Raw genomic sequence first — 20,457 nt, 5'->3', positions numbered from 1 at the left:
GTCACAATCTCGTGTTCTGTCTTTTGGGAAGATCACCTTTCCACCCACAGCTGGAGTTGGCCATCCCATTGCCTCCCTATATGTTTATGATACTGGGGTGTACGCCATTCAGTGAAACTAGGACCTCTCGATGCAGCAGGATCTGTGTGCATATCAGTTAGTACAGGCTAGACCTTGTTCTGTGTTATGTGTCTGGTGACTCAAAGGAACCCCGTGACACAGAAAGAATCTGGACTATGCAGCCCTCCTATGGCTCTACTATCCCCTTGAGGTCCCTATATTATCTGGTATCTGGAACAATTTGAGCATAAGTGGGTCAGTGCAGTGGATGGGGACTAGATTCTGGGGGGAGAGAAGAAGTCTGGGGTCTAGCAAGACAGAAAGGTACATTCACGGCCATTGCATCAACTGGGGCTGTCGCTGGGAGTGTGAAGGGTTCTCACAGGGAGGAGGCCTGAGCAGGACCACTCCACGGAGGACTCACACCATCCAGAGAACATGACCAAGGAGGGATACTCAGGGTATGGGCTGGATGCACAGAGCAGGAATGAACAGAGCACATTCAGTCCCTGTGACAGCTGTGTTATGGAACACATGACAGGAATTGTTGGGGAATGAAACTGAGAGGTAGACTTTTGACTTGATTTTCAGGCTACTGGGGTGAGGGGCGCTGCCAAGGGTTTGAGCAGAGAGTACCTCAGTTTCTTTGTTGTTGTTGCTGGGTTTTTTGGGAGGGTTTTTTTGGCTTGTTTCTTATCTATCTATCTATCTATCTATCTATCTATCTATCTATCTATCTATCTATCTATCTATCTATCTATCTATCTATCAATCTATCTATTCGAGTATATGTAGAGGTCAATAGACCACAGTCAGGTCCTAGGATCAAACTCAAATCCTCAGACGTGGCAGCAGGCACCTGCTGACCCATCTCACTGGTTCTAGTTTGTATTTTAGAAAAGTCATGCTAGCCCAAGCTGTGAGTGAGATCCTGGTAAAATCACAGTGTCTCTATGGGGACCCAGTGGAGTGAAGGCGGTAACCTAACGTTCAGATCTCTCTCAATCTCTCTCTCTCTCCCTCTCTCGTGACAGATGTAGGTTGAAGCAAGTGGTTTGGGACAGGAAGAGCTGTGTCCCGCTCGAGTGATGATAAAACCCTTAGGCCACGGCTTAAAGCTCTGGTGAAGAACAGAGAAGCTTCTCTGACCAATCCAATGTAAGAGGAGCTTTCTTGTAGGCAGGGCCTTGGGAAGGGCGGGGCCTTGGGAAGGGCGGGGCCTTGGGGAGGGCGGGGTCTTGGGAAGGGCGGGGCCTTGGGGAGGGCAGAGTTGGGGATGGGACCTAAGAGGAGGTGGTTAGGTCAACGTTTCCCAGATGGTGTCCGTGGAATGCGGACCTGGAAGGGCTGCTGGAGAAGGCATGCCATACACGCCTTTCCCACCCAGCTGTCCTGAAAGCTCTGAGAAGCCCCACAATAAAGACTTCCTGTTTTGTTTTGTCTTGTCTTGTTTTGTTTAATCCACTGTTGCCCAAACTTTTTTGAATACAAAATCTTGGTTTTCTTTGAATACTGACGAATGTCCTTGTTAGAGGAGGACAACAGAGCTGTCTTGGGTCAATGCTGCTATGGAGGAAAGAGCACCAGACCAGAGAGAGAGAGAGAGAGAGAGAGAGCTGAGAGAGAGAGAGAGAGAGAGCAAGCGCTGAGAGCCATGAACACCCACCCAGTCTCTGGGTCTCTCTCCCCGCACCCACTCGACTGGTGTCTTGCTCGCTGCAGTGATGAGGACAGGGCCTCATGTGACAGGGCCCTGTGCTCCCCAGCAGGATTCTGGTACCTGCTGTGAAGTGAATACCTGGAGGATGATGTCGGCCTCTCCCACAGAGACAATGTGGAATTAAATCCAGGAGTGCTTATGAGGTGAGCTCAAAGTAGAAAACTTGAAAGCCCTGATTGCCCAAAAAGAGCAAAGTTTTGCACACGTTATATATCAAAGGGTCTGACATCCCCACCCCGCACCCACTCCACACCTACCAACTGGCCCTGGGCCTAAAACTTGACTGTTAGTCACCCACTTGCCTCAGAGCACCAAAGGCCCCAGTAGAAATGTGAATGTGTGGCCTCCGGTGACTCTTCTGAGCTGCAAGCTTCCTGACCCAGCCTCCCATCCCCATCAGTTGTCCTCATGGGTGACTCACTCACCAGATTAATCCAGTCAGAAACTGGTCTATATGCAAGGATTGGAACCAGAGGGAGTGTGGGGTGTGAAATGAGGCCGTTGGGTGCCAGGAGCCTACCCACTATAAAGCTACCACCCTCTGTTATGTTCCATTAGCTACCTCAAAGGACGCTGGGATTGGAGATTTAGAGAGGCTAACCAAGCAGAGAGAAGGGCTGGAAATGGGCTCTGCCCAGAGAGGCTGAACTGTACAGGAAACCCGCGAGACGAGCCTTCCCACCGGAGTCAGGGCAGCATAGGATGCTTCCCTGGGAACAGAGAGAGGAAGCAGCTGGGCCACCTGCTCCCTCAGCTCACGCCCTGGCTTAGGCGGCATAAGCCAGGGTAGCTACTCTCGGGAAACTGAGGCTTCTCTTAGGTGAGCTCTTACTCAGCTAAGCCATTCCGTCCCTTCTCAGACTCCAGGGCGTCCTGTTAGCACTTGCCCCCATCTTGTCTGCTTGTGAACCTGCTCCTCATTCCTCACCCTGCTGCGATGGATGCTCCTAAAAGTAGAGACCTGTGTGCAGCCAGCACCGTGGACATGATGCAAATGTTATCGGCCCATATTAAACTAATGGAGGATGAAAATAGATTTTGTGAAGGTCATTTCCGAAGTCAGTGATGATCCAAGTCTAGAACCCAGGCTACCTTCCCCACCTCCCACCCCAGGTCAGGGCTTTCCCCAACTTCTTCCAGTCTGTGTCTCCCGGTGATAGTGTCCTCTGCTTCCTATGCATACCAGGCAGGCAGCTGAATTGAGCTCGTCAAAATTCAGGATGCTCGGCTACTGGGAAATGTACTTTCTATGCAACCCTAGCCTGGTGGGACATCTGGAGCTGACAGACCGTGTGTAGACTGAGGAAAAGAACAGCCATTGTCATGGAATGCTACCGTGTAGGTGACATTACTGCGTAATGCCTCATTGTCTTAACCACAGCCTGGGAGTTGAGCAGGGTCTACTATTTTACACACAAGGAAATGGGAACTCAGAAGGAATATGAGGAGTCCCAGCCCTCAGAGTTAGTCAGGGGCAGAGACTAAGCCAGGGAGGTCGGGGCCCCAAAGCCTGTGCCACTCACACCAGCCTCACTCACTCCATGGTCTGACGGCCAAAGCCCAGAGAGTGAATTGCTGGGCTTCTAGAATCTCAGCAACAAGGAAGCCCGCTCCAGATAGGATAAAAAACTGCCTGCCCTGCTCACACAGGGCCCAGGGCCACCCCAGTTCTATGCGCAAAGGTGACCATGGTGACTTCTTTAACTACCATGCATATGCATGCATGTATATGCAGGAGAGCATGTATGCGCACAAACAGATCCACAGCCAAAGAATCAAATCGCGACAGTGGGACTGGAGGAGGTCTGTGATGGAGCTAGGGGGCGGGGCAGAGAGATGATGAGAGGTGGCTGGTTGGTGGGTAGATTTACAGATTTATTTATATTATGTTATAGATTTATTTATATTACTACATATTTGTTATATCATGTGTTATATTCATTGGTATGGTTTATTTACATTATATATTTCTTTATATTCCTATATTTTTATTATATTAGTTTATTATTTATTTATATCATGTTATAGATTTCTTTCTATTCCTATATTTTTATTATATCAGTTTATTATTATTTATTTATATTATGTTATAGATTTTTTATATTACTATATTTTTATTATATTAGTTTATTATTATTTATTTATATTATGTCATAGATTTATATTACTATATTTTATCATATTCTTTTATGATTTATGTATATTGTGGTTATAGATTTATTTATATTATTATATATTCTTCTCCCTTCAGTAGCAGAGGGGCGGTTCTTGACAGGTGAGGACCATGTAGAGCATGCTGTATGTTTAGGCAGCATCCCAGCATTGGCCTTCCTTGACCATTGGAAGCCAGGATCCCCCAGCCGTGGTGTGTGCCAGCCAAAAATATCTCCTGAGCGCCAAGAATCCTGGTGAGGGATGAGAATTCCTGATTTCGCCTGTTCTGGGCTTGAGGGCTACCTTCCCCGCCCCAAAGGCCTCGGATCTCCTCAGGCATTCCCTGAGAATCATCTAGTATTCAGAATCCAACCAAACACTATTGGGAAACCCCAAACACGGAATTAAGGGTTTGACACTGCCAAGCCATGAGCAGAATAGAGTCCCGTGGGCATGTATATAAAACGATGGGTAAGGTGCCAGAGCCTGTCTGCTTCAAATCAACTCCAGGTTCACTCGGCCTTGTTCGGCAGGACATGGGCCGGCTCTGAAGGTCCTACAGTCTATCTTCTCTTTTTTTCCCAGCCCACCCACCTCTACCCCCAGCAGGTGTTGGAGTGGGTTCCTGCAGGTCCCTTGGAGAGAGTCAGAGGCCCGGGGCTGCTACGGGGAGAGGGGCACTCGGGTGTATGCATCCTGCCGTGTGGGTGGCTGTGTGGGTGGCTGACTTCTTTGCGTCAGGCTGGTCTGGTGGAGACAATGACCTCACCTGCTTGGAAGAGCCCTGGACCGCTGCTGAGATCTGGGATGGGGAGGGGTCCCGAAGCCCAGACAGAGAGGAGCTGGGGGCTGAGAATGCCCCTCCCCCGGGCCTGGCCGAGGCCCAGCATGGCTGCCTGTGGTCTGGCCCCAAAGCAGGGGACAGACCTCCTCTGTGGCTGGCACCCGCTCAGCAGCCTCTTCCCAGCCACGTTAAGAGAAAGAGAGAAGGGCTGACGTGGGCCTGACCTCATGCCCAGCCCCCTCCATCAGCGTCTGTCTCCCTCAGCCTGGCCTTCTCTGCTTCCAGGAAGCTGGACCTCCCTGCACTGGGGCAGGGAGTCAGCAGAGCTTTCTCCGCTGGACCTGGAGATTCTCCGCTGGACCTGGACCGGGAGACACCTGGAGACGTTCAGCTCCTCTCCTCTCCTCTCCTATAGGAGAGCTGGGCTTTGCCTTCTGACAGTTTCTATGGCAGTGTGCATGTAGCGATTCCCAAAATTACTGACCCCTGAGGCAGATAGGGCACTGACTTGCGGGTGCTACCTGGTTGTATTGGGAGGCTTGTCACACCTACTTGTCCGGGGACTTAAGATGAGGCTGTTTAGCAGAAGCCATAGGGCCTGTGCCTTGCCATTCCTCAGCTCCTGTCACTTGGAATGAACAGAACCCCTGCCATACCGCTCAAAGTGAAGATTCTAACAGGGCTCTTTCTGCCGGCTGTGAGGGGCTCCCTAGCTGCCACCCTTGACAGCCTGAGGAATTCCCTCTCATCTTTTAGGGACTTTGAATCAGCCACCCTAAGTCTGCGACTTCCACTCTGAAAGTAATTTCAGTAATTTTATGAACAAGTTAGAGGTCTTACTAAAGATTTTAATGTAAGTGTAAGTGTGAACGTTAAGAGAAAGGACAGCGGGGTTGGGCAGTGGTGGCCCATGCCTTTAATGCTAATACTTAGGAGGCAGAAGCAGGTGGATCTCTGGTTTTGATGCCAGCCTGGTCTACAGAGGGAGTTCCGGGACAGCCAGGGCTCCACAGGGAAACCCTGTCCAAGTGTACATACGGACCTCTTGAGGGAGAATAGCAGTCAATGCCTGTGGCAGGGTCCTATCTCTGTAAATGGGGCTTCTAGTAAGAGTTCTAGAAAACATGTTTATAGCTGGAGAAGAGCGGCCTTAAGCAGTTGTTAACTGTGCTGGAATGAGTCTCCTCAGCTTCAACCAGATGTCTGACTGAGGAGCGGCTCACAGCTCTCCCTATCTCTGCCTCACCCCCAGTTTTCCCCGCCTTTCTGTTTTGAGATAGACCAAGACCCGAGACTCTGGCTGTTGTTTGTTTGATTGATTTTAAGGAGGGTTGTTACTAAGGATTGAACCCAGAGTGCTAGGAAACTTCTCTACCATCGAGCTATATCCCTCTTTTTGCTTTTTATTTTGAGACAGGAGCTCTCTAAGTTCTCGAGTTGGCCTTGAATTCACTCTGTAGTCCAGACAAGTCTTGCATTTGGCGATCCTCCCACCTCAACCGCCTGTAGAGGTGTCACTGCGGGTTCATGCCCACAAGTCCAGCAAGATCCTACATGTCTAAGCTCTCCAGAGGATGCACAGCACTGTCTGCTGTTCCCATTTTACCCTCAGAGAGTCGATACTTAGCCCAGGCCTCAGATAGTGAGAGTGTGGCTGCTATGGCCCAGGAGAAGAATCTAAGCACATGTTCTGTATGCTGTAGGTACTCAATGAGCAACAAGCTCTTGGGAAATATGATCCTGTCAAGGGGGAGCTGGATAGATTGCACAGCCCTGGAAAAACACACCAAGAAGCTAACGTTGTCCCAGAAGAACCCAACCTTCTGGAGCCACAGAACACTTCACAAGAGTTGGTGAATTAGTAACCTCTGGGAGAATAGCCTTGAAGAACCAGAATCTCGCACATAGCGAGAGAGCCAACGTAGTAGACAAAGAGAAGAGGCAAACAAGCATAGGCCAAAGTCAAGCTATGAAGGACGTATGACTGACCAGACGTCTAAGCTCCTGCTGTGGCTGTGGAGGGAAGCTGAGGACTGGAAACACCAGGCAGCTACAACAGGCTCAGGGCCCTTGTGCCTGAGGACCCTGTCCACACACATGAAGTCGGCCTTGAGGTGGGGATTAGATTGTGACTGACAAGAAATGGGCCTTATCCTGTTGGCATCTTGTGCAGAAACCTTAAAACTTTTGAAGTGAGATGGCTTGATCAGACTGAAGGCCTCGAGGCAAGGAGATGAAGGCTGTTGAAGGCCGTTGCCACAACACAAGGTGGGGGGATCAACAGGGACACATGAGAGGGGACGGCCTCGGGCCATACGGAATCTGATGAACAAACAGCTTTGATGCAGGTAGAAGAGAAGCTGTGGCAAAGATGTGGGTGTGTTGGGGCTGGGTTAATCCACTTTTCTGTTGCTGTAAGAAAATGCCTGAGACCACTCGAAAAGAGCTGTCCTTTGATTTACAGGCTTGGAAGTCTGAGTCTGCGGTCCATGGCCTGCTCTCTGTGATGGGGTAGCACTGTGTGGTGGAGCAAGAGGCCTGTAAAGGCTGAGATCCCGCAGTCCCTCACGGCACGCTCCCACAAACCCTAGACCAATAGGCTCAGTTTATCTTATTTTCTGTGCATGAGTGCTTTCGACGCTGAGGGTGCTCAGTGCCCTCAGAGGTCAGAAGAGGATGCCTCGTCACCTGGAACTGGAGTTATAGATGGCTGTGAGCTGCTGTGTGGGTGCTAAGAGTCAAACCTGGGTCCTCTGCGAGAACAAGGGCTTTTAACTGTTGAGCCATCTCTCCAGCTCCTATATCCTTCTTGAAGGTGTCGCCACAACCTGGCAATCAAGCCTTCAGAGAACACTTACCCAAGACACCCATAACTGTGACTCGGGCTTGTTCTTACACACCAACACAAGCTAGGAGGCTTCCCTCAGTCAACAAAACTCCCTTTCCCTACTCTCTAAGAACCGTAAGTGTAAACGTGGATATTGGCAAGACCATGCTTCCAGAAAGCCCTCCCTGGCCCCACAGTGTCACCTAGTCTGCCTTCCTTGCTTTTGTGTATCTCTTAGGAAGAGTCCCTTAGAGTCTCCTTAGAGTCTAAGAGTCCCTTAGAATTCAGGCTGAATGGATAACCCAAGATATCGCCCACTGAGATCCCTAATACATACATCTGTAAAGCTATGTTTCCCAAAGTTGGGGTCACAGGCTCTAGGGCATCAGTACCAGCCCTACCTTTGTGAGCAGGCTAGGGCAGAATTCTGACACCCCTGATAGGGGCTAGGATGGGGAGGGGATTCAGGGTTCTGAACCTGTGGGTTATCCACATGTGGCCCTTGCCTGTAAAGATTGAAGATCTTCCTCTCTGGACCTGGAAGGGTTCCAGCTGGCCTGCTAGGCCCAGAGGCATGGGGCCTTGGAGGAGCCAGGACAGGCTGCTGACAGGTAGAGCCCTTCTGGGCTTTGATTCATTGACCGTCTGGGCAGGAGCTGGCCAGGCTGCTAAGAATGAGAAAAATGCCTCGCGCATATTTTCCCCTCAGCCGGCGGTTTCACTTAGTGTCAGTACAGTGGAGAGAGCCTGTCTGCTATGCCTGCTGAACCCCAGCCTGGTCCCCATCTGTGGTCCGTCTGCGGCTCTCCCTCTCTTCTTCACACACACCGCCCCCGGTCCCCGAGGCTGGATGGAGTGGGCAGGGCTGGACCACGTCCTCATAATTGAAATATTTGGCGCTTGGGGTGAAGCCAGACTTCCCCAAGTCAAAGGGACAGATTCAAGCTGGGCCTCTGTGACTACAGGAAGCCCCGGAAACTGCCAGGATGCCAAAGTCAGTGGTTAAGGACTTTCCGTCAGGGTCCCAGAGGACTCAAGTAGCCTTGGAATACGGTGAGGGCAGACACTCGAGGCCACCAGGCCTAGTTCCCTGACCCAGTCTTCTTTCTTGCCTCTCCCTCAGCCTCCTTCAGAACACCCTGGCTGCAGGACTCTGCCCATCACAGAACTTTCCTGGAGAAGGCCCTGCTGCCTGTTCTGAGTTTGTTAGAGAACAGGAAAGGGGTCTTGAAGGTCTGGGGAGATGGTAAAATAAAGGTCGTGAAGTACTTTCTGTACAAGTGCAGGAACCAGAGTTTGGATCCCCAAAACCCATGGGAAAAGCAGGACACAGCCACACACATCTCTGACCCTATTGCTGGGAGGCAGAATGAGGGATTCCAGGGCCTTGCTGACCAGCCAGTCCAGCCCAATTTTGAGCCTCAGTTTCAGTGAGAGACCCTGTCTCAAAACAAATAACATGAAGAAGAACAAGGAAGGGAAGCCTTTGCTGTGATACTCTGGCTTGGGGCACATGCAAACACACGAACGTACACGCACCACAGAACTCTCACACACAGTGAACAAAAAGGGCTTCGAAAGTGAGGTGAGCCCGGCAGTGGTGGCGCACGCCTTAGTCCCAGTACTCGGGAGGCAGAGGCAGGAGAGATCTCTGAGTTCATCATCGGCCTGGTCTACAGAGCAAGTTCCAGAACAGCCAGGACTACACAGAGGAACTCTATCTCCAAACACACACACACACACACACACACACACACACACACACACACACACACACACACAGAGAGAGAGAGAGAGAGAGAAAGCAGATAAGGTGGTGACTGCCTGTGATCTCAGGAGGCTGAGGCAGGAGGGTCCTGAGTTTAAGAGTAGCCAGGGGCACATAATGAGACCCTGCCTCCTCCCTCCCTCCTTTAAAGAGCCTTGAAACCCTGAGGGCAGATGGAGGTTCTGCGACATATTCAGAACCAAGACTCAAAAGTCTCTCCTTAGGGGAAGGATAAAGACCTACTATGTGTTTGTCTTCCTTGTAGAGTCCCCATTGGTTTGCGCAGACTCCCAAAAGTCTCTCCTTAGGGGAAGGATAAAGACCTACTATGTGTTTGTCTTCCTTGTAGAGTCCCCATTGGTTTGCGCAGACTCCGGTAGACACATCCCTCCTAGGGATTTAGGTGTTGCTGACAACAGGGCCCTAGGTACCACTGCTTACTCACTGCCACCTGCCAGGGGTTTCTAGGGGAAAGGTCCCTTCAGAACCCAGCCCCACGCCCGGCGACGCTCACTACCTCAAGCACCCTCCTTTCTGGTTGTGAGAATCGCGTAATGAGATCACACATTTCCCCTTTTCCTTTTGCTGCCAGGAATCTTTGAAGTCCAGCCATGGTCATTGTGTGGTCCCCCGCACCCTGGAAAGTCCTCCCCCAACCCCTTGGTCTTAGTCTTCTTACTCAGTTTGTATCTTCTCTGTCATTGATTCTGTGTTATCGGTATTTTTTGTTTTTTATGTACTTTCCATTGTGAATTGCTGGTCCCAGCATTGAGAACAATGAAGACTATAATCAGGAGATAAACACACTCGGCTCCATTATGCCATTCACGGGTATTGATGAAAACAGGGTAGATTGCTACAATAAATGAATTCTCCTGACGCATTCTCTTCAAAACTGGGGTTTTAGCTCAGGAAATTCTCTTTCTTCTACGTTAACACTTGAGCCCCTTAGGTAAAAAGCCTGGTACAAAGAGGACCTTATCAGTTCTGATCACGTTTGCTGTGACCAGGTGCAGGCTACGGCCAGATGGCAACAAAGTAACAAATGATGAGCTCTTTGTAAACAGCTAAGCCCGTGGATTTGTGGATCCAGTGGAATGTCATTAGCAAACAACAGCCCTCTTAGATCAAGGGTCTTGTCCTCTTGAATTCCTGGGGATCCCATAGGCACAGTTCCTGGTTCCACAGCTCTGCCATATACCTAAGGGCCTGAAGTCTTTGTGATCTGGGTCCTATGGACCTGGGTCTCAATTATCATCAGGGGAGCAATTGTTGGGAGGTTGGTTGGCCCTCTCCAGATTGTCCCCAGCAGCCTGGCTCCGGCTTTGCACTCAGAGCTAGCAGAACTTTTCCTTCTACATCCATCAGGGAGCCGTGAGACTCTCACCGCAAAGCAGGCAGCTGGGCTGTGACGTTCACCCTGCTTCCTGTCCTGCCATCTTTGGTTAAACAGGCTAGGTCTGGAGAGATATGCAATTCACATGACAGCTCTGTCTTTCTGTCCCTCTGCTCCCTCGGGCACCACTTTAGGTAGAGAGGGCAGCTCTCATCTCTGATTGCTCTCACAGGTTCTCACAGAGATAGAGGGTCATAGAGAGAGGCAGGGACCCCAGCCAGCCTTTCCCAGCACAGCTTCTTCCTATCACAAGGTGTTTGTCACAGTACTCTCAGAGTGACCCAATAGCCCTTAATAGTCCATTGTTCTACCAGGCCGGGTCAGGGCCTCTCCCAGAGGGCAGGCAGGTGGTGGATTCCACCCAAGAACCAAAGCCCTGGGTGAGAAACCAACCCCAGAGGCTGCCGTAGGTCCACACCCCTGCAGCTCCTGAGTGTGCTTCTAAACATCGTCAATCTGCTCTTCCCTGAACCGTAGATAAGGATTAAGGATGGATAACGGCCCGTTTGGGTGGGGCACTGCACATCTGCCTTCAGGAGGAAAGGACACCTGGACTTCCAGCAAGGGGATGATCCAGAACCTTCCTTCTGTTGGTTGCCAGGCCTAGGCCACCTTGCTAGGTTGGTGGGTGATGTCAGAAAGGGCCAGTCAGGGTGACCTTCCTCTCACTTCACGTGCCCAAAGATGCCCAGGGAGTCTGGCTTGTTTCTAAAGCTGCAGTCTCTCATCACCGAGGCAAGACACTGAGAGTCCACATTCCTAATCAGCTCCCAGTGAAGGACATGAGAAGCAGTACTGGGGGAATGGGAGGCAGTCAGTCAGTCCTATTCTGGCGCCGAGGAGATGGGGTGCTGGCTGAAGACGCCCGATGGCTCTGGAAGTTTGTAACCTCCTGCCCTGAACTCCCTGACTCCCGTGAAGCTTGTCCATCAGTGACATCTTCTCAAAAGGGTTAGCCATTGTCTCCAGGCAACAACCGAGATGTACGTATGTGCACCAATTCGTAGATGCAGAAACCCTGCCCTGCTTTCATAATGAATCTCCCAGGGGAGCCCAAGACTCAAACTCCAGGAGATATTTAGAGGACCTACCAGACACATCCATGTCTACCAGTTTGACCCTCACTGTCCCCCAAGGAGTAGAAGAGAAAGGTCGCTGTGGAGACCAGGATCTCTTTGTGGGAGGAAGTGCTCACTGGGAGCTTTTGTACCCCCAAAAGTCTTGCAGAAATGCTGCCCTGGCTGATTAGTCAGCCCATTTAGGGCACAGTGTCTCGTGTGATTCTGATGGGAGCTGTCCCCTTTGGACCAATGCTGGCTATGTTCCGATAGACCCATCCTGCATGACAGAGCCCCATAGGGCTGGCATTTCCAAATCCCTGAAACCCCACGCAAAGAGAACATGAGGGCTTGGAGCTGAGAAGGCTCACGCCCATTGGGCTGGGGACTAGCTGCACCTCTCATTGGGAGGGGTGACCTCAACATTTCTGATGATTCTGGGTACGCTTCAGTTCCCTCCTCAGCCAAACGGGAACAAATTGGTTGGGCTGTTGTGTTTAGTGAAATGACACACCGGTGCTCATGGAAGTCATCTGTCTCCTCGCTTAGTGGCACCTCATATTCCGAACGGCGCTCCCTCTGCTATTCCTGGGCCCAAATCCTGTCCTCCCACCCCTACTGGACCAATGGAAGAAACCTCATCTTCCCACCTCCCAACAGTCCCAACAGGCCCTCTCCACATCAATGCACTCCAGAAGGGTCGACAAGAATGGGTTCTTTATTATTTCATTTATTTCTCTTAAAAAAAGGGTGCTCCTTCAGTATAAAAAATAAATATCTTAAATACGACATTGAATAAATAAAAATAATCTGTCAGTATGAAACATTCCCACAGGGTACATTCATCAAAGAGGAATTTGTCACCCAAGGCCAAGTCCCTTCCAGAGGAAAGGACGGAGGCCCAGTGGGCTGAACCAGCAGTGCAAAAGAGAGGCTAGGCTGGGACTGGGGAGTCATTCGAATGCAGACAGCCAGATCATTTCACTTCTGAAGCCACTGCCACTCAAGGCTGGCAAGGTCCTGGCCCACAAGCTATGTCTGCTCAGGAGTCAGCAAAACAGAGCGGGATTGCTTGAGTCAGGATCGAGGACACAGACACAGACAAGAGCACAGAGGAGACAGACCAGCAAACTAACAGTGCTTCCAGGTTCGGAGTTTTGAATAATAAATAAAGGCCCCTATTCTTCTCTCTGTTTAAACTGCAGAATGCCCCAGCCCTTCTTCTCTGGTCCAGACACGCTACCCATCATGCTTGGTGGGAGTCAATGCTAACAGGTGAAAGACGTCAAGGTGAACAACTGCCTGCCCCAAAAGGCTCAATGGTTCTGGAATGCTGTGCAACGTGGCTCTGAACTGTTGGAGTAAGATGCAGGCAGGTGGTTGCCCCGGGTAGCCAGGGTGGGAGGGGCTGGGGGGGGGGGCTGTGCACAGAGAGAGTCCATCGGTCCCTGAGCCTTCAAAGCTGCCAGGTGGGCGGAGCCCAGAGAGTCCATGTTCATATGGATGTGAAGTGACGACAAAACCCAGCAGGCCCCAGGCTGTGGCATCATTTTGGCTTCTAGACAAGTTACATCTCAGCTTGGAGAAGGGCAGCCCGGTCCTGAGCTGAGCCTGATGCAGCAGCATCAGGTGGAGAATGGTGGAGCAACTTTGTCGCTGACACGTGTGCCCCTCACCATAGTCTAGGGTTCCGAGCCTTTCCTAACCCAGAGCTCCAGGGCCTGTCCACCTGCCGTCCAGGTAAAGTGCTTAGAGAATGACAGAAAAAGGTGCAAAATTGCATGAAGCAGAATCCCGCAGCCTAACTGCTAAGGACCGCCCTATTCAGAGGCTCTGTAGACAGCCACTGCCCCAGCTTGGCTGCCTTCCTCCCTACCCTGCTCCCAGATCGAGGGCGTTCCTCTGCTTGCCTGGCCCCAGCACAAAGGAGAGATCAGATCGGATTCCCTGCCTGGGAGCCCAGACATGGGCGGGAGTGGGAAGGCAGCGATGAAGCAAGGACCACAGCTTCCTGGTCCGCGGCCCAGGCGTCTCGGGCCTTGATCTCCCCTTCTCTGGAGCACTGGGCAGCCGTTCAGCCCCATTCAGGGCCTGCACTGCTCCAACCGCCTGTATTCACCCTCTGTGGGTGTTCAGGCCACCCGAGGAGCTCCCATGCTGGATGGAAGCACGCTGGGTGCCGGGTCAGGATGTCTCAGCACTCCTCAGCTGCAATTTGAGGAAGAAGGAATCAGCTTTGCCCAAGGTTCCAGAGCCATTCACTCCATTATGAATGGCGCGCCGCAGAGCAGGAATCCAGGGGGTGCCAGAGAGCTCAGTGGGACAAAACAACAAGAAACTGCTCCGCCCCCTTGGAGACCAGAGGGAGGGGGGGGGGAGAGAGAGAGAGAGAGAGAGAGAGAGAGAGAGAGAGAGAGAGAGAGAGAGAGAGAGAGAGAGAGAGGAGAAAGAGAGACAGAGACAAAGTGGCTCAGCTCTTTCTGGGGGACCCTGACTCCTAAAAGTGAGTCACAGTGGGAGATAGGGGAGCTAGCCAGCTCTCTGATTTGACCCATGAGCTGTACCTGTAACAATCATCTGCTTCCAGACCAGGCCCCACTAGGTGGTGAGACGTGGCCCCAGCTCCGGAGTGTGGAGCCTCTTACTATTTCGGGGAATTAACTTTGCCATTTAAAGCACCAATAAGTTAACATAAATAGGACATAGTAATAAATAGAAAACCGCGCTGGGTCAGACACAGCGCTCTGGGTCTCATCTTCCCTGAGACCCTGACCTCAAGTTCTGCTTCTCCATGCTCCAGGGACCCTAGACAGCCCTCTGGTCCCCTTCAAGTACCTTTGTGACCTCCAGGGTCTCAGACATGACATTCCACTTTATGCTACCTGTCTGTCTGCTCGAGATCACCTGTTCTCAGGGGTTGAGAAGCAGATGAAATCTGCAGTCTGCTACTGCCCCAACAATGGCCGCCTTGCTCCCTCTCTGGCTCCTAGACAGTTAAGAGATCCTTCCCTGGGAGGACTCTGGGGACCTGCCTTTGCAACCTGCCTCTTCCCACCTCCACCCACGCCACCTCTAGGTCCAGCTGGCAGACCCCAGTCATGCCAGGCTGTGGGGGAAACGGCAAAGAAGATAATTGGGTCTATCAGGCTTTGGTGACCCCAAGAGGGCCTCTATGCTTCCGTAAGAGCCTGAACACTAGTGGCCTTCTAGAATCTTCCATCTGACAACCCCTAAAGCCTGAACTCTCTCATCCAACTCAAGAGAGGACACATTCCATCCCAGGGTACCCTCTATCTTCCATTCACAAAACGTCAAAATTAAAGGAGTCCTTCTGGATCCCAGTCCCCTTGGCCCTACCACATCTCAACCAAACCTTCCAAAGTCTTTCTGAGGGACAGCAAAGGACCTCCCAGCCCTTTGCTGTCTGCTGTAGACACCTTGTGCAGCTTGTTCACCCAGCCAGTGAACAAGGGGCTGAGTGAGTGAGTGGGACGGAAATCTCTCAGTCCGACACCCTCATTGCCATCGCTAGCTGGTGCTGGGCTGGATGGAGGCTCTGCCTAATGAAGTTTCAACTTCGCCAGACTCCATCACGGCCCAGCCCAGAGTGCAGTGAGTAGCTGGAAATCCCTGGGGTCTGCCAGCAGTCCCCTTTGCATTGTAAACCCCCAGCACATTGAGCCCCCCTCCCCACAACTGGATCCTGCCCCTGAGACCCCTCAGTCCACAGTATACTCAAGACCTCCTGTCTAGAAGGCCTGGACCACCGCACTAATGACTTGCTTGTATGTCCCCAGGAGCTGGCAGCCCAACTTCTTCCTTTGGAAGGCTTCTTTGCTAGAGTTGTCGGGGACACAGGGCACATCCACATGGCCCACATGGTACTTGTTGCACAGACGGCAAAGCACGTTGCTAAGGAGCCCCCTCATGACGTCTGTAGTCGCATTGAGTTTGATCTGGAGGCTCACGGCAGTGGGGTTGAGGTTTTTCTGATCCCAGGTGATGTTGGTCAGGGAGGCTCCCAGGTACGCGACCATCCGATACAGCTCGACCAACTTGGTCTTCTCTGTCCCATTGGCATGGAAAGGTGGGAAATCCGTCATGTTGGGCGCACATAGCTTATCCACGTTGTTGGGAAATGGTTCCCCTTGAGCTGTGTACTGCAGAACAGAGGAGAGGTGATGTGGGAGTCAGGGTGAGTGTTCCAGCCTGCCACCAACCCTCCGGGCAAGCTCTTGCACTTCTGTTTCCCCACCTGTGACACGGGGACTCGACTTATTGCCCCATAGGCAACTAGAATCATTAGTCAGCAACAATCAGAAATGTGAACTCCCTCACCAAGGTCACTGTGACATAAGTGGATAGAGGAAATGTGGCATGTCACAGGTGTCACCTCAGCCAGAACACCACATACACTTGCACTTTCAGTCACCCCAGCCTCTTCCTGGGCCCCCCGCCACTGTTTTTAATGACACCTCCTTGCCAATTCACTGTATAGCCTCTTCTCAGGCACCCTGAGCCAGGCGACAAGACAAGACAGTCCTTACCTCTCACCCCAGCTCTTCCCCCCAACTCGCTGGTGACCTTGGAAGAGTACCCACCAGTCTCTGAGCCTAGGCTAGGGTGTGGGCAGGAAACCATGGGTTTCCACAGAGCTCTTCCAGCTCTGCAGGGCTCTCCTCCAGACCGGGAAGCTCCCCCCTTCCTCAGTACCTCAGGGAAGTAACTTACATAGGAAATAAAGAGGGCATTGGCACTGCCGTTGAGTTGAGCCAGTTGACTCTTGATCTGGTTCATGAGGTTGCCGTGACACGGGTGGCGTATGGCGCAGGTGGCATTTACAGGGGTGATGGGAAGGGGGCTCCCTGCCCCGTGTTTCCAGTGCAGAATGAGCAGTAGGGGCACAATCCCTAGGAAGAGACGGGAAGGATGAGTTGGAAAGGCTGTAAGTCTGGCTGAGGCTCATGGGACGCTGCACGGCGGGTGGGGGAGGTGCACCTCAGCGAGGCCCACCCCGCCCCCGCTCACCATCCATCTGCCTTTAGTCTCCCTCTCTACTGAGGTTCCCTGGCTCTCTGGCTCCAGGTCTCTTGGCCCAGTTCTCCCTGCTTTCTCTTTCCCTGTCGTTGGCCCGTTTCCCCATCTATGCCACTGGATTGAGTAGAGAAGCAAGGTATCAAGATAGGAGCTATTTGAACCATCCGAAAGCTAGGCCCAGGGAGCAACTCAACCATCTAACCGTGGTACCCTAGGCGGATGGTATTAGGTCCAGCAGAGGAGAACGGAAGTTAACCCTGTCTTCCCCCTCCCAGGATGGACCAGATTCTTAACTCAGTGTTCATTAGCCCAGGGCAGCCTAGAACTCTGAGCTTGCAGACCGTACGGCCGGGAGCTGGGGTTTCTTTTGACCCTCTCTTAAAACTGCCACTAGACTCTGGCTTCCTAAGACAAATGCCTCTTATCCCATCTTACTCAATGAGGCTAGTCCCCTGTGGAGAACTTTCCACCTGTTTGTTCTGCAGGTGCCCACTCCCAAACCAAATCATCTTTCACCACCCCCACCCCCTCCCCGCTCGCCACAGTCCCCCCCGCCCCCAAGTCCACATACATTGGAATGAGAGGAAATGGTGCAACCAGGAAAAAGACCGGGGAAAAGGTCGCAGGCGGACACGAAAGAGGAAAGCGAAAGGTGTCAGGAGAGCCGGGAGCTGTCCGGGCCTGTCCAGGATCACCCCTCCCCTGGGGCGCCTGCTCCTCCTTCACTTTCAGCTACACCGGCCCCTTCACCCCAGCCCAGCCTTTCCAACACCGGGCTAAAGACACCAGAAAGTGATATGAGGCTGAACTCGACTCTTAAGGGAGGCTGGAGACCTCCCACCTGAACTCCCCATACTGGGTCTCAAAGACCCTAGAGCCTTAAGTTCATTCCCCTGGAGTCCTCTATTGATCTCGGCACCCCCAAACACTACTAGGGCCCCGGGATGGCTGCGGGGGTACCCATACCTGCATCTCACATCGCTCCAATCACAGCTTTCCAGGCACTAGCAGACGGAAGCCGCACCTGCGCCGGTCCTGGCCGGAGTTTGCAAGCTGCTCAGCCGCCTGCGCCCCTCCCAGGGAGCAGCCCGGGACGCAGTTGGAAAAGAGAAAGCGGAAAGAAAGAAAAAGAAAGAGGGAGGGTGAATCTAGGCGACAGCGGAGAAGTAAGAGCAGCGCGGGAGAGCAGTGGGGCGAGGAGAGAAGGCGGTGGAGCGAGACTGCGCCGGCTGGGTCCCTCACCGCCAACCTGCTGGCCCCGGCGGGCTGGGTGCGCGGTGACCGGACCATGTGCGGCGCTCGCTCCCGGTCGCCACCCAGCGCCTCCGGCGGGCCCGGACTGCGCGGGCGCCCCAAGTGTCCGAGTGGCGCGGCGGGCGGGTGTCCCGCGAGTGTTCGCCCAGCGCCCCAGGCTGCCGGCGCACCCGCAGCGGGGACTCGTAATCGGCGCCCGGCGCATGGATTTACCTGTGGCCAAGACCTTCATTATGGGCTGGACTCCAGAGGGCCTTGGAGGAGACCTTAGATGCAGGCCGTTTTCAGAAGTTCATGCTCAAATGGGGAATTTGCCTGATTTATATACTGGAGCCTGTGTTGTAAGACAGAGAAACAGCTATATTTAGCCGGGATCCCCGGTCCAGGAAGTTGTTTGAGGTGCATCATAGGAAATTATGAATGGAAGAAAGTGAGAGTGAAGGGGGAGGGGGGAAGGGTGAGGGGGGAGGGTGGGGAGGGCAGACTTTTTCCTTCTTCTAAGAATTTGATTGATAAAATTATAATGAAGTCTTCAACAAAAAAAAAAAAAAAAAAAAAACGCCCTGTGGTTTTCCTGAGTGGTTTGCACTAGGCATTGTTTGCAGATGGGTCTGGTGGGGAAAGGGTCTCAGGGGGGTTCAGAGGAGTCCTCAGCCTGTGCCCTTCGGACTGCCCAGTTTTATCTGAGTTTGGGAGGGTGGCAACAGACTAGAGGCTGCCTTTGTGGGGCAGCAAGAGGAGTTGGGCTGGGGTTCCACTGAGAAGCAGTTTCCAAGAAGTGGGGCTAGGGCCCCTTTGAACTTTAGACAGTCATAAAGTGGAGCAGAATGAGGACGCTGGAAGCCACCTCAGGGGTGGCTGTTCTTCAGTCTGCCCATTGCCAGTGGGCAAAGAGATGACAAAGGGGTTTGCTGCCGGCGGGCTGGAGGACCTCGCCCCCTTACAGCCATCAGCCGTCCCTTCTATGGACTGGTACCTGGGGTGGAACCTGGAAAGAGTATGAGGTTGTATCTCTTTGGGAACTATCTGGACAGGAACTGCAGCCTAATTACATTGAACGGACCCCTAAAGCAATGGTCCAGGGAAACTGGGCAAAATGGGACTCCCACTTCCCCGGGGTGCTAAGTAACAGCTGGAGAAACGGAATGGCTGACACTCTTTGGAAGCCCTTTAGTGTTTGGCCTCGGAGTACGAAGGTGACTGCTAACAGGTGCTTTTGCGGTCTAAGGCAGTATCCCCAGGGTGGGTCCTCGCTAGTAGATTAGAGACTCTTTGAGGGACAGTGGGGAAGAGGACAGGCTGAAATGAGATCAGGGTCTCCCTGCTAAATATGAGGCAGTATAGAGAAGCGGGTGGTGAGAGAGCACCAACCAAACATACCCACCTAGGGCCATGTTATCCCCTGAGCCACCAGCTCCTTCCAGACCCGGAGATGTCATTGCCCTGGGGACCCTATCCCAACCTTTCCATCTGATCTGGCGCCAGACCCAAGTGGGACACTCAGTTTTCCAAAGTATTGCCTGGCCACTCAAGCCCTTTGCTCACCCACATCCCCAGCTCCTGCCTCATTCAAGACCTACCCAGATCTCCTACCAGGATGCCTTGTGCCTGCTGTTGGGCTCACCCCACCCCCGCCCCACCACACATACACCCTGCCTCCTCCAGATTCTTGTTCTTTGTGGTCTTTTGGCAGATCCTTGCATATTGAGGTGATTAAAAACCACCCCTTCTGGCTGGTACTTCCCAGCAGGGAGGGAATCTTAGAGACCAGGCTGGCATCCTTACTTTCTCCCTGCACCCCAATACACCTTGTCTCTTCACCGGTGACCCCATCCGGGGTTTACCATTCCTGTACACATAGGTTAGCATGCGACTACACACTCCACATATCCCAGTGCCACCCCACCAGAACTACTCAGAGCACACAAGCTCTAAAGGAGCCCTCATCCACTATCATGTCTTCCAAAAATGACTCTGCCTGCCTTCCTTAGCATGGGCCCCAAATCTATCAGCCCAAAAAGCCATCATGGTCCTCTTTATCCATCTCCTGTCCCCAAGGCTAACTGAATGTTCCAGTCACTGAGACCTCAGCCCTAACTGCTCTATTCCTGGGCCTGGCTCTCCTCTGCACCCCTCCAGAGGACTTCCGGGCCTTGCCCTGCTTGCTGGATCACTAGACCCCACATGGGTCCTACAGGCCCCACTCAATAGCCATTTAATCTCAGCTCCACCCTACAGGAAACAGGAAGTGGAGACAGGTTCCAGAAGACACTGACACTAGGATCTTTTAATTTCAGTGTCCTAGCTGACTCATTTGTGCCTCAGTTTCCCTTCTCACAGTACCTGACTTAGTCCACGCTCCCCCAGTGCTCTGGGCCCCTCGGTGCCCCAGGCCCTGC

The 20,457-nt window shown here is 52.5% G+C and overlaps 1 protein-coding gene across 2 annotated transcripts; it reads right to left on the bottom strand.

Moving 5' to 3' along the window:
- Positions 1–12,467: 12,467 nt before the first annotated feature.
- Lif (LIF, interleukin 6 family cytokine) lies at positions 12,468–18,354 on the bottom strand. 2 transcript variants are annotated; one of them, XM_087584260.1, is made up of 3 exons: positions 17,771–18,354; positions 16,499–16,677; positions 12,468–15,927 (listed from the first exon to the last, which is right to left on the bottom strand). In XM_087584260.1, exons 2-3 carry the CDS (start codon positions 16,562–16,564, stop codon positions 15,517–15,519), a joined length of 477 nt encoding a protein of 158 aa, XP_087440386.1. In that variant the 5' UTR covers positions 16,565–16,677; positions 17,771–18,354; the 3' UTR covers positions 12,468–15,516.
- Between the last annotated feature and the right edge of the window lie 2,103 nt (positions 18,355–20,457).

The sequence above is a fragment of the Rattus norvegicus genome, chromosome 14 (genome assembly GCF_021556685.1).
Source record: "Rattus norvegicus strain SHRSP/BbbUtx chromosome 14, alternate assembly SHRSP_T2T, whole genome shotgun sequence".
Classification (NCBI taxonomy): domain Eukaryota; kingdom Metazoa; phylum Chordata; class Mammalia; order Rodentia; family Muridae; genus Rattus; species Rattus norvegicus.
This window is presented reverse-complemented; position numbering and strand designations above follow the sequence as displayed.